Raw genomic sequence first — 12,679 nt, forward strand, 5'->3', positions numbered from 1 at the left:
GGTAAATGTGTTTGTTGCTCTAGAAAATGGGAATTTTTTTTTTTTTTTAGGAAAGAAAAAGCACAGTAACTGTCTCACTACTCTGTGGACCCCTGAACCATGGCATTGTGGGAGGAATGAAGGAGGGAGTGAAAGCAGAAAGAAAGAGTGCTGTGGTGGAGGGCTCCGGAATAATTTTGATCACCTGGGGACATTTAACGTGCACCGCCATTGCAGAACACACAAGTGCCTTTAATGTTTTGCCTCCACTGAAGTCTCGGCCTTGGCCGAGACTGTTTCTGTAGATGAACATTTTGACCTGGAAGCTTTGGCCTGGCCAAGCGTTGTGGCATGTATTCTTATCGCTTAGTACACAAGTACGCCCTTTAGGATGGCAGCGGATGTCTTTATGTGTGGGAAGGGTTCTTTGCAGTCGTGCTCAAGCTAGTTTCTGTCTTCCTCTCTTGCTGTTCTCGTGCACCAGACGTCACTGTTGACGTAAACCAACTCAACATTGACCAGGCGCGAGAGATGAACGACCACTCGCACGCCTATGGCATGGAATCCACGGATTTTATCTCGTAAGTTGTGGTGACATCACTCTCCGTAGCTTGGTAACATCAGCCAGGCGTTTGATTGCTGGCCTGACCAATGCAGGGGTGGGGGAGAAGCAAGGAAGGTGGAGGGCAACTGCACGAATTCTGTGTCTGACGTGGCCTGGGGGTAGGCCTGGTGTGATGTGCATGTGTGTATGGCATTTGTTGCACTCCAAGCTGAAAGAACATGATGTTACTGTTCAGAGCAACAGTTGTGGTGGTTAGCGACCTCTAGTGTAGCGGACGTCAGGTACGGGGGTTACCCTACTCTGGGACACCCCACCCACTAGAGTCCTGCCCCGCTCATTTCGTCTTGCCTCCTTCCCAGGTTTGGGCACAAAATTTAGTGGCTTTTATTTGGTGGACATTTGCGGTAGGAAATGTGAGGGATGATTTGGCGCTCGGAAAAACAAACTACTCTGTCAGCTGTGGTTGCAACCTGTACAAAGCATGAAGTATGAAGCGCGCCGAATGGCTTGTTTGGTGGTTGCAGTGACATGGTTGAACTGGCACGAATTCTGTGTCTGACGTGGCCTTGGGGTAGGCCTGGTGTGATGTGCATGTGTGTATGGCATTTGTTGCCATTTGTTGCACTCCAAGCTGAGAGAACATGATGTTGCTGTTCAGAGCAACAGTTGTAGTGGTTAGCGACCTCTAGGGTAGCGGACGTCAGGTACGGGGGTTACCCTACTCTGGGACACCCTACCCACTAGAGTCCTGCCCCGCTCATTTCGTCTTGCCTCCTTCCCAGGGTTGCGCACAAAATTCAGTGGCTTTGGTGGACATTTGTGGTAGGAAATGTGAGGGATGATTTGGCACTCGGAAAAACAAACTACTCTGTCAGCTATGGTTGCAACCTGTACAAAGCATGAAGTATGAAGCACGCCGAATGGCTTGTTTGCTGGTTGCAGTGACATGGTTGAACTGGCTATGAAGATTAGTGTGTTCACATTAATTTGTGAGTAGAGCTGCTCATTCTGGTATTTACATTGAGTAGTTGCGTTTATCATCTGCTGACTGCTTTTTGCCTGCATCACGCAGGGTTTCGCTTATGCAGGAAAGTTCAGAGGACCTACATATTGGTTCTGTACATGGAGTTCTGGCTGTTTAGTAAGGAAATATCTAGCTTTATTGCTATGTCTGCCTGAAGACCTTACTATGCTTTAGCATCGCTGCATGACATCATGACTGTAACAAGAGTTGCGATGCAGGTGATGCAGCTCTGCAGCATTCTCTCGTGGCTCTGGCCCTTACTTTTCTGGTTCCCGCTGCCCTTTCAAATGTTGAGGACAGACAATGCTCAGTAACCCCCACACCTTTATCGTCTCTGTGGGCAGCTTTTCCTGTTGCCAATGGTAAAAAATTATCGCATTCATACCGCAAAGGACAGGACAGCAGAAAGGAAGACGAACGCTGGCATTATCCATATATACCATATTTACCTAATTCTAATCCTCACCTTTTTTTTTCCCCGAAAAAATGACCTGAAAATGATGTGAATGTTAGAATTGAGTACGAAAATGAAACTACGCCAGCAGTGACCTGTTGTCATCGACATCACAAAATCTGGGCTGTTGGCCACAGGCTTGTGACTGCAAAAGTTAGGGCTATGCATTTGGTGAGGCAGGAAGGCCTAATGCAGGCTGCTTAGGCCTAACGCGGGTGGAGTTCCAAGCCAGCAGGTGCTTGGTTATGAACTTGTGGATTTTCGCTTTGGAGGCGAAAAGGCCAGAAAGCCAGAAAGGCTTAAGCTTAAAGTGGTGGTGCCGTTTGCTTCGTGACGTCAGACGGCTGCAATAAAAGTGGCTTGTTTCAAATGAAGATTCATTTCTTAATTGAAGCATGAAAATCTGGTGCGCGTTACAATCGAACGCATTGCACTTTTTTTTCTTTCTGACTGTGATAAACGAGCGTGCACGTTAGTGTGATAAACGAGGGCACGTTAGAATTGAGTAAATATGGTATATCTTTTCTGTTGTCCTGTCATTTGCATCAGATAAGATGAATGTGATGTCATAATACCAACTAGCCCAGCAGTTAACTCTATTTAAAGGTGCACTGAAGAGGAATCTGAACTCGTCTTTTTGCCGCGGGAACTCAATCTACACGTTCCGAGCGTTCTTAGAAACTTCGATTTATTGCCCTGTGTGGCCGATTTCCATAATTAAATCGAATGAACGTCCGGCTCCCGCCTTTCTTTTCTAATTCTGCCTCGTACGGTGGGCGGAGTCGACCAATGCGGGGAGTGCCTCTCACCCAGTCCCGTGGCGGCTTGCCGCTCTGCCATCTGCGGAGTAATACGTAGTAGTCCGTAGAAGCCAATAGTCCGCGGGTATTTTTATTGCTGAGGGCTTATTTTGCGGTTATATTATCTACAAATGAAACTATTTGTTCACGGAAACCTAAAAAACAAAATGAAGCGAAAGCAAAGCCTCCACGGAGCTGGCTGAAAGGCACTCCACGCGTTGGTCGACTGCGCCCATCGTACGAGGCAGAATTAAAAAAAAAAAGGCGGGAGCCGGACGTCAATTCGATTTAACCCTTTGAAGGTTTTTGCCGTATATGTACGGCGGCGGTTTTCTGTCCCGCAAGGTCTTTGCCGTACGGGTACGGTTTCGATCTGCCGTTTGAAATTTTGCGCCAAAAGAACAATGCGTGCTCACTGGGGGGTGCTGCCACCTCTTAGGACTTAGAAGAAGTGTTTGAATTTTGTGCTGCCTTCTTACGGAGATAAGCAGAACTTATGTCTAGCTTTAGCGCGGCGGCACAGACTGCGGCAACACCCCTTTTGTAGTTTTGGTTTCGCCGCGTGATCGCAACGGAGTCGCGCGAAATTTTGAGTTTTCTTTTTGTCAGCACTATCTTGCAGGGGCTGCCGAAGTTGATTTCTATCTTTATTGGCACTGCTCTTAGCTTGGTTATCACCGTTGCTCGCGAGGTATTCTCGCCCTCTGTGGCAAAGCGCCTACGCGGTTTCGATTCCGCCGCGGGATCGCAACGGAGTCGCGCGAAACGTGTTTTCTCTTTGTGGGCACTGTTTTGCAGAGGCGGCGAAAGTTGATTTCTATCTTTATTGGTGCTGCTTTTAGCTTGCTTATCACCGTTGCTGTTCTATTCTATTGAACATTTTCCAGTTGTGAGTGATGCTGTCACCAAAGTACTGTTCCTAATTTTTTTTTACTATTTATTCTCGATTGTATACATTTTGTAGATTCAAGATCCGCAATAAAGTAATTTGACCACCTGGGAAAGTTTTCTTCAAAATAATTCGACCCTCAAAGGGTTAATTAGGGAAATCGGCCACACAGGGCAATAAGTCGAAGTTTCTAAGAATGCTCGGAACGTGTAGGTTGAGTTCCCGTGGCAAAAAGACGAGTTCAGATTCCTCTTCAGTGCACCTTTAAGTGAAGACTGCGCAACTGAGGTGGTTTGAAGTGGTTGGCCTAGCATGAGCCGTGTGTGCTCATAATTTTTATTCCGCATTTCAAGGTACCTACACCTGGACAAAGAGGAACAGGAGCGTCTGAAACAGGCGAGGGAGCTCGAAGAGGAGAAAGCCATGTACTCGGTGAGCTGCTGCTGCTGGGGTCATTCTTGGCCGAGACATTGCTCGAGCAGGCTAGGTCAGGCTTGAATTCGTAGTCTGAAGATCCTTGTTGAGACTCGATCGGTCATCGACTGGCCGTGGCGTCATTCGGTCGAGTTGGAGTAGGGGTTCTCAAATTAGGCTTTGTTAAACCTTCGGTTCCTGGTGTGCCTTGAGGCTAAATAGATGGGAAAGTGGTGAGCTAGAGATTGCTGGTTGATGTCTGGCTTCTGGCTTCAGTGGGTGTGGTTTGGTTGGAATCGACGCGTAGGCACCTGTAAAGAGAGATTGCTGTGTGTACTTTGACACTGAGCTGGTTGAAATTGGTTTGGCACATTTCACAGCCAAAGCGTAGTTTTGGGACATGAAAACAAAGTAATGCTTTCTTTAATGTTGTTAAACAAGACTTGCTTCCTTATCTCTGAAGGTGGAAATACTGTCGAGTGCTTGCCTTTTGTCTTCTTATCTCACTGTGTTTGAGGAGTAAATTGGCTCAAGCTTGTGTTTAGAATCGGGTGGAATGCCTTGTTTATTAGTGGTTCTTACTTGGCTTGTTTTACATTCAAATAGTGTGCTAGCTTTTTATACATTGATTTAGTGTTTTACAAGCTGGTTCTAACTTTACATATCAGAGCTAATTGTGAGCAGTTTGGTGCTCATGCCCACAGTTTGTTCTTGTCTCTGTGTCTTAGCTTTTTACTGCATTTTATGCTGAAAAGCATCTCATTTCAGCAGTTCCTGCAGTCTCATTAATGTTCCGTAGCATATGTGTCCGCTTTTGCCAAATTTCAAGGTTGAGTGAAATTCTTCTGCTGTCTTTCTCCCTGAACATAATTTTGCCCAAGTCTGAGGTGGTCATCATGACAAGTGTTCTCAACATCGTGTTCTTTCGTGGTTGCCGCAGGGTCGAAAGTCCAGGAGGGAGAGACGGGCTCTGCGAGAGAAGAAGTTGAAGAACCGCAAAGTCACCAGTCCGCCCAGGTTGGTCGACCGTCACTCCGTGAGGTATTTATTGAGGAGAGAATTCAACTGAACGATACTCGGCTTCATAGCAAGACCCCGAGCGGCAGAGAAACTTCATGCGTTAAGTGTTCGAGCCCCAGTTGAGTGCCAGTACAAGCACTCCAGCAGTTCGACAGAATGAATAATAGCAGAGGCATCTGGATGTGGGTGTGGGAGAGCTGAGCTGAGTTGCCCTCTATCAGTGTGTATTTCTTGTAGCATTGGAAAATAACATTTGGAGCTTAAAAAAACAAGAACAAAAATGCGCCGGCAGTTTTAAAAGCTGCCTAGTGCAAAACAGGGGCCCAATGATGTCCAACTTTGAGAAGATCAGGAAGTCAGCTTAGTGCTGTTTGCTAGGTGTGAAGTGTCGCGGTTTTCCAAGTTAGTTCCACTGGGAATCATCATCATCATCATCAGCCTGACTACGCCCACTGCAGGGCAAAGGTCTCTTCCATGTCTCTCCAATTAACTCTGTCCTTTACCAGCTGCGGCCACCGTATCCCCGCATACTTCTTAGTCTCATCCGCCCACCTGACTTTCTGCCGCCCTCTGCTACGCTCGCCTTCTCTTGGAATCCACTCCGTTACTTTTAACGACCAGTGGTTATGGTCATCATAATTAGTATTATGGCTGTAATGTCCTTGAACTCTGTTCATTACAGACTTTTAACGTAAAAAGCATTGAGAGGAGAGTTCTTGCTAAGCAATGAAACTGCAGGTAATAATATGCAGCTGGTTACATTCAGAGGAGGCAGTTGCTGATTATGCAGTGTTAACTAATGCTTCTGTGAACTTGTGGGTATCGTTAATTGTCGCAGAGACCTGCAGACCTCCAGGGAGGCAGTTGCACCCTACTTGAGTCTTGAGAGACTTGGTTTTTGGCCCACTTCATCAAGGTGTGTTGTGTGCTGGATGTTCTTCACGTGCATCTGCTCTCTCTTTCAGCTATGCAGCCCGGGCCAGTCCGACGTACAAGCCATTCAGGTAGGCCATGTGGAAACTACCTACTCGTTCTGATTGGGCCATATGAGCATTCTTTTATCCTATAAGGGGGCCTTATTTTTGTCCTGTGGTTCTCCCTTGTTCAGAGTAGCATCCCTCAGACAGCAGCTCCAATGTTGCAGGCGTTGTTTTGCAGATTGCGTGGTTGCATGGCCTGCTGCAGCGTAGTCTTGTTTCAGTGCTCTTCTATTTGTCCATTGCCTGATTCCAGTGATACTTCGCCTAGTTTATTGGTTTTTCTCAGCCTGTGTCAAAAGGAATGGATTGAAACAGAATTGTGAGAGGGTGATGGTATACCGTAAAAACCCTCGTATAATACGAGGTTTTTTTCCCATAATTGGCGTCCTAAATTTCCGCCTCGTACTATTTACGGATCCGAACAAAAATTTTCGAAGTTGCTCGAAGTTTTGGTTTCGTTTTTGCAGCGTGGCTACGGCTTGGCTTCGCTATTGGTGCGTGGCTACGGCTTGGCTTTGTTACTCTTGACAAACGACGTCACGACGTCGTTTCTTTGTTGATCCGTTGGGTGCGCCTGTTGACAACGCACGTGCTCGCATGTAAGGCACGCTTCGTGAAGTGGATATTGTTTTAGAGAGCACGATGTCACGGTCTTGAAAACAGTACTCGGCTACTTTCAAGCGATTTTGGCTGCGGAGAACATCGGCAACGGTGCGGCCGGGAGGCAGTTTGGTGTCGTCGAAGGAAGCATTCGTGGATGGCCACAACAGAAAGAAGCCCTTTTCGTATGCAGCGGAACGCGACAAAGCTTTCGCGGCCGTTTGATGGTTGTGTAAACAAACCGTTCAAGGACGCAGTCAGGCGGTGCTACGCAGAGTGGATGCGCTCAGGTGAGCCTGCAGTGACACCAACCGGGCGGCTGAAGCGGGCTTAAGAAGTGCGGCATCTCAAACGCCCTCGATGGCACGGAAGATGAGTACATTTGGGATGATTTGTCGGACAAAGAAATGTCCGAAGAAAGCGCTACTGAAGAACAAAGTAATTGAAGTGAAGTGCGGGTTGCGATTTGAATAAATGTCTTCTATGAGCTTGTGTTACTCATATTATACGCGGGTAAAACTTTTTTTCCCATTTCGCGTCTCTAAAACTTAGCCCCGTATTATATTCGGGTTCGTATTATACGCGGGTTTTTACGGTAATCCCAACCCTAGCGTCTTAGGTGCGCATGTCTTTCTTCCCTGTGAGGTGGACGAGATAAAATGTGTTAAAATACCCTGACAATGCACCAAAAATTAAAGCTGTGTATGCTGTTAGCAGTGGATGAGAAGCGCAAATATAATGAATGAAGACATGGAATTGAGGCGCTCAGGTAGCTCAAAACACATGTGACAAGAGTAGATATGGAGAGGTGATGTAATTTAGCAGCTAACAGGCAGCTACAGTATGAATACAGTTTTGGTAATTGTGCCCTGTTCAAAGTGCGTCTTAAATTTATTCATTGGTACCTGCTATGATGGAACTGGTTGTAGGAGCTATGCCATGTCACTTGATTCGTAACTGTGGAACGATTACATATTGCAATGGTAATGGTGTTGTGCATGCCGTGTCCAACATTGAAAGAAGAATGAAATTATGCACCTCAGCTGGAGGAATTATTCACGGCCAGGATTTTAAAAAAAAGTATGGGAAAGAGATGCAGCATATGCAGTTTTTATTTTATAGCATTCAGAAATCAGCTGGATTCTCTTCATTAGTCTGTAATTAAACATTGCTCATCTGAAGTTTTTTTTTTTTTTGTTGCGTGAGCTATTTATTGCATCCTTATGCAATATGTTTGTCTGTTGGGTGAAAGACGCGCACCCCTTTTGGGAGCTGGTAAACCACATGGCTGCAACAGTGTGTAGAATAGTAATTTAACTTTGAACAGTAAGGACACTAGCCAGACATTGCTCAGTAATGCAGATAGGTGCTGGCTGAGTAATCTTACTCATTTATGCAAACTAAAGAAGTTCTTGGGGCAAAGTTCCTGGCAGATTATAGTGAGCGTTACTGCGAGACTTGTGGAAGGATTCTCACTGACACTATTCAGCTTTTGTTACTGATGTACATGATTTGTTTCGATGAAACTACATGCACCACTTGGATTTTTTTTCCTTAGTACTTACATTGATGGCACTCAATGTATAGGTGCCTTTTGGATTGAAAGCGTTCAAAAACGTTTTGTAATTCCACAGCTTGACACTGCCTGGTAAAAGAAAGGGATTGCAAGTTCTGCAGTTTGTGTTTTGTGTCAACTGCGTCTCAAAGCGATAATGCACATTGAAATCGTCCTTGGACCATGGCATCTTGAAGTATAGATGAATCGATAATTCACACTCAAGGGGACTGAAAATTATTCCAAGTTAAGTGGATATCGAGGACACCAACGTGTCAGTGTGGTTAAGGCAGGTTCAAACTAGTGAGAGACCTCTGTATAAGAGATTTCACTTTGAACTTTGAACCTTCTTTAAATCTTTCCTGGTTTAGGGCGCAGTCAAGCTCCCGTTCACGGTCCCGGTCACCGCCGAACATGGGTGAGGTCACGTTCATCACCAGCTTCGGAGGCGACGGATCGGATGATGATGACGGTGCCGCCAAGAAGAGCAACTCTAGGACGGGTGGACCGTCGGCACCGGGGATCGGGAGTGGAACCACCTTGCCGGCGGGGAGCAGAACGACCGCAGCCACGTCCTCTTCTCGAGCCGGCAGCAGTCGCCAGGACGGAGGCTCTAGGCGAAAGTCACGGGACCGCTCTAGGTTAGGATTTGCTTTGTAGGCCGTGTGCATGGGTTGCTTGTTTAATAACTGTGCTTGTGCCTGTTTCTATGTCTAAAGGGGCTTTGATGATAAAATAAGTGGGCCTGTATCAGTAGGACACTGCGTTGTAATCACAGGGAGACCACTGCCACCAAAAACTGTGCTTTTATCAGATAGAAAAGATACCATTACTGGTTGATTTCGCATGTAAAACGCATTCTCAACACTTAATTTTTGCCGCTAGTCAGTCAGGCCACATGCAACTTTTAAAAGGAACTTTGGAGTGGCATTAATTCTTGGACCTTCTAATCACATTGTTATGCGTTGTGTGGGAAACTGCAAGACAAAGCGTGGCAGTGGGACGAAGAGGGAGTGATGTGCATTCCCACAGTGAAATTTTTTTCCTCACTCCATTTTTTTTTTTTACTGTGCTTGGTTAATTCGAAAACCCATTTGTTCTTGTGGTACCAGTGACTTCAAGCTAGCGAGTTCTTGCTGTACTTAAGTTAGCATAAATGAAAACTAGTTGCATTTTTACATTTTTCTTTATGGTACACAATATGTCGGGCATTATGTACAGCCGGCCAAATCTTTAGCTGGCGTGCGTGACGGCCATGTTTTCCGAGCTCCTGCCCCTTGTGACGGAGCAAACTTGAGAAAATATCAAATTTAAGCACAGGCTCACTAAGCCCCTGCTTAATACTGTGGTTTCCGCAAGTTTGCTTCTTCTGAAAGCGCAGGCGCACAGAAAAAGCGGCAGTCGCGCACGCCAGCTAAAGATTTGGCCGGCTGTACAAGGCTTATGCTGTACATTTCTTTTTGCCATTACAAGCCTCATGTGCAGTATAGTCCAATACGACAAAAATTACTCGGGCTAGCTTTCAGCCAGTGATTGATTACATGCCAAGTTTGTACTCAGCCAGCCATTTTCAGTGTCGACTGGGTATTTTTGCCATTCAAGTATTGTTCCAATTCAAAACACGGCTGTGGTGCCTGTTTAGGTTTGGCTTGGAGGAGAGGGGAGATGTTAGTCTTGGAGGATAATTGAGCAGTGTCAGTTGTGTTAAACCACTGTTATCCTACTGTGATTTCCTGCTTTGTGGCATGACTTTTTTTTTTTTTTCCGCTTTAGTTAAGTTTTATCACAGTTAAGTTATTCCTCAATTCATGCTAGGGCTATAGAGCTGTCAGTTTGGTCATGAGCTATAAGCCGTGTCCTAAGTTTATTGTGGTATATAATGAATTGTGGTAGCTAGCTGGATCACGTGGTAGTGACATCAGATTGTCCCGGGAACAGTTGCTTGGCAGGGATGACTGTTGCTGCTACAAGGTGTTCAGAAAAAAGCTTCTTCCCGCTTCAGGTCAAGGGACCGACACCGTGGCTCATCTCACGGATCAGGCTGGGTGGGACGGTCGGCACGGAAACGTTCGTCAAGTTCAAGGTATGTGGGGTTACGCAATTTCAAGCAATTTTTCATAACTGCTGCACCACTGTGTCAGTAGTGGTATGACGATTACCCGCTAATATGGCGGCGGTTGAATTTCTTTGGAGGAGAAATTCTAGAGGCCTGTGTACTGTGCGATGTCAGTGCACGCTAAAGAACCCCAGGTGGTCGAAATTTCCGGAGCCCTCCACTACGGCGTCTCTCATAGCCTTAGTCGCTTTGGGACGTTAAACCCCATAAACCAAACCAAACCAAACCGAATGTGATTGAGGGGGTCGTGACGTCAGCACCACGTGACCATCAGTGGACCAATCATAGAGCACCGCCTAATTTCAAAATGTGAGGGCCCCTAAAATTTGTAAGTTGGCCCACCCCTAAAAATTCCGAAGGACTCCCTGAATTTTGGAAGTAGGCCCACCTCATTGAGGTGGATTAGTGGGTTGGATTAGTATAATTCTACATGATAATCAAGTTAGCTATTCAAGTAAGTAAGCTATTCATACATTCTAGAAGATGATGACTTATATACATACCGTATTTACTCGAATCTAACGCACCCTCGATTGTAATGCGCACCTGTTTTTCGTGACCCCCTCACCGAAAAAAAAGCTCCTTGATTGTAACGCGCATCCGTTTTCCAAGAAAAAAAAAGAAAGTACCGCCTACCTCGTGCTTTCATGCAGCAATACAACTTTGTCTCGTTACAACTTTGTCTCGTTTGGAAAAACAAAAGATTTAATCTCGATGCACTAAAGTTGCGATAATAAACACACACAAAAAAAAGGAAACGGCTTATCTCGCCAAGATTGTTTTCACTGCGCTGGCACAAGGTTCACTCGTTGTCGCTGTCAGACAACTCCTTATCGCTGTTGACGGACCAAGGCATTTCATCCTCGGTGCCGTCCCTGGCATTCGATATCCCACATTTTTTAAAGGCCTTGCTGACCATGGCAGACGGTATCGTGCACCACGCATCTTTCGCCCATCCAGCGAAGTCTTGCAGCGAGGCACGCTTAATCCTATTAGTGGGAGTGAATTCGTGGCAGCCACTCACAAGCCATTCGGTGTAGAGCGCCCGAATCCTATCTTTAACCGGCTTGTTTAAGGGGGCACACTGGTCTTGAAAAGAAAATTTTATTAATTTAGTCATAGTTATGAAATTTCCAGGGCACATGTATTTTTGTGCGCTGATTCTAGATATGTCATTTAATTTTATGTAAAACAATTCTTTGAGCACTTATGCACTTTTTATGCAAGTATTTTGCGGAGAGTTTTGAAGAAAATTTGCTGCAGGAAACTCGCTGAAATGTATGCCATTGGGTTCTCTTGACACCAAAGAATACAATAAGGGTGAAATTATAATCCTGGCTCTCATAGAACTCGACTAATAGGGTACTGAAGCTGCCACTTCAGAAACAGGAATACACACTTTCCTTCTCATTTCTGAAGCGACAACTTCAAAACTCTATAACTTAAGTTCTATGATAGGCAGGAAGACAATTTCACCCTTATTGTATTCCTTGGTGTCAAGAGAACATAATAGCATGCATTTCAGCGAGTTTCCCACAGCAAATTTTCTTCAAAACACTTCGCAAAATACTAGCATAAAAAGTGCATAAGTGCTCAAGGAAATGTTTTACATGAAATTAAATGGCATGTTTAGAATCAGCACACAAAAATACATATGCCCTGAAGATTTCGTAACTGTGACTTCATTAATAAGAATTTTTTTTTTCAAGACCAGTGTCCCCCCTTAAACAAACATCGAGTGGCTGGAGCTGCGATGTCATGCCGCCGGGTATCACGACAAGGTCGGTGTTGCACGCTGCGAGCTTGTCCTTGATGCGTTGGTCGAGATGGCACCTGAACGCGTCGAGCACAAGCATCGCACGCAGGCCCAAACTGCCGCCGAGTTTCTTGAGCCAGACGTGATCGATCCAGCCGGCGACCAAGTTCGTGGTCATCCAACCTTTTTCATTTGCGCGCACAATCACGCCACTCGGAAACACGATTCCTTTCGGGAGCGTCTTGCATCTGAATACAGTCTAGCCCGGTTATAACAAAGTCGGCGGGAATCGGAAATCACTTCGCTATATCCGCTATTTCGTTATATGCGGACTACGAAAAAAAAAATGCAAACATCGGCATACCGATTTATTGCCGCTGAAAGAAGTCCAGCGTCCCCTGAACACGTTTCGCGAGTGCGCACTTCAGGATTGCGGCTTCCATACCATCTAACTGAGAAGCAAAGATCTGGTCGAACTCCGGACTCCCGAGGTACATCCGTAGCGTGTCAACAGCTGCGATGGCCGC

General features: G+C 45.8%; 1 protein-coding gene across 7 annotated transcripts in view; it reads left to right on the forward strand.

Annotated features, from left to right (window-relative positions):
* The window catches only part of LOC149332731 (uncharacterized), a 47,824-nt gene that overhangs the window by 10,326 nt on the left and 24,819 nt on the right, over positions 1–12,679 (forward strand). For 6 of the 7 annotated variants that reach the window (XR_016285251.1, XR_016285252.1, XM_089558311.1 and 3 more), the window contains exons 8-13: positions 464–560; positions 4,065–4,143; positions 5,066–5,166; positions 6,111–6,149; positions 8,652–8,921; positions 10,283–10,363. Coding sequence is in view for 5 of the 7 variants with exons in the window: in XM_089558311.1 (XP_089414437.1) it covers positions 464–560; positions 4,065–4,143; positions 5,066–5,166; positions 6,111–6,149; positions 8,652–8,921; positions 10,283–10,363 (667 nt within the window). In the remaining 2 variants the exon portion in view is untranslated. The remainder of the gene's footprint in view (positions 1–463; positions 561–4,064; positions 4,144–5,065; positions 5,167–6,110; positions 6,150–8,651; positions 8,922–10,282; positions 10,364–12,679) is intronic. The other variant, XM_089558310.1, reaches the window with a different exon arrangement.

This window comes from Amblyomma mixtum, chromosome 8 (assembly GCF_055824585.1).
Source record: "Amblyomma mixtum isolate Tamu chromosome 8, ASM5582458v1, whole genome shotgun sequence".
Classification (NCBI taxonomy): Eukaryota; Metazoa; Arthropoda; class Arachnida; order Ixodida; family Ixodidae; genus Amblyomma; species Amblyomma mixtum.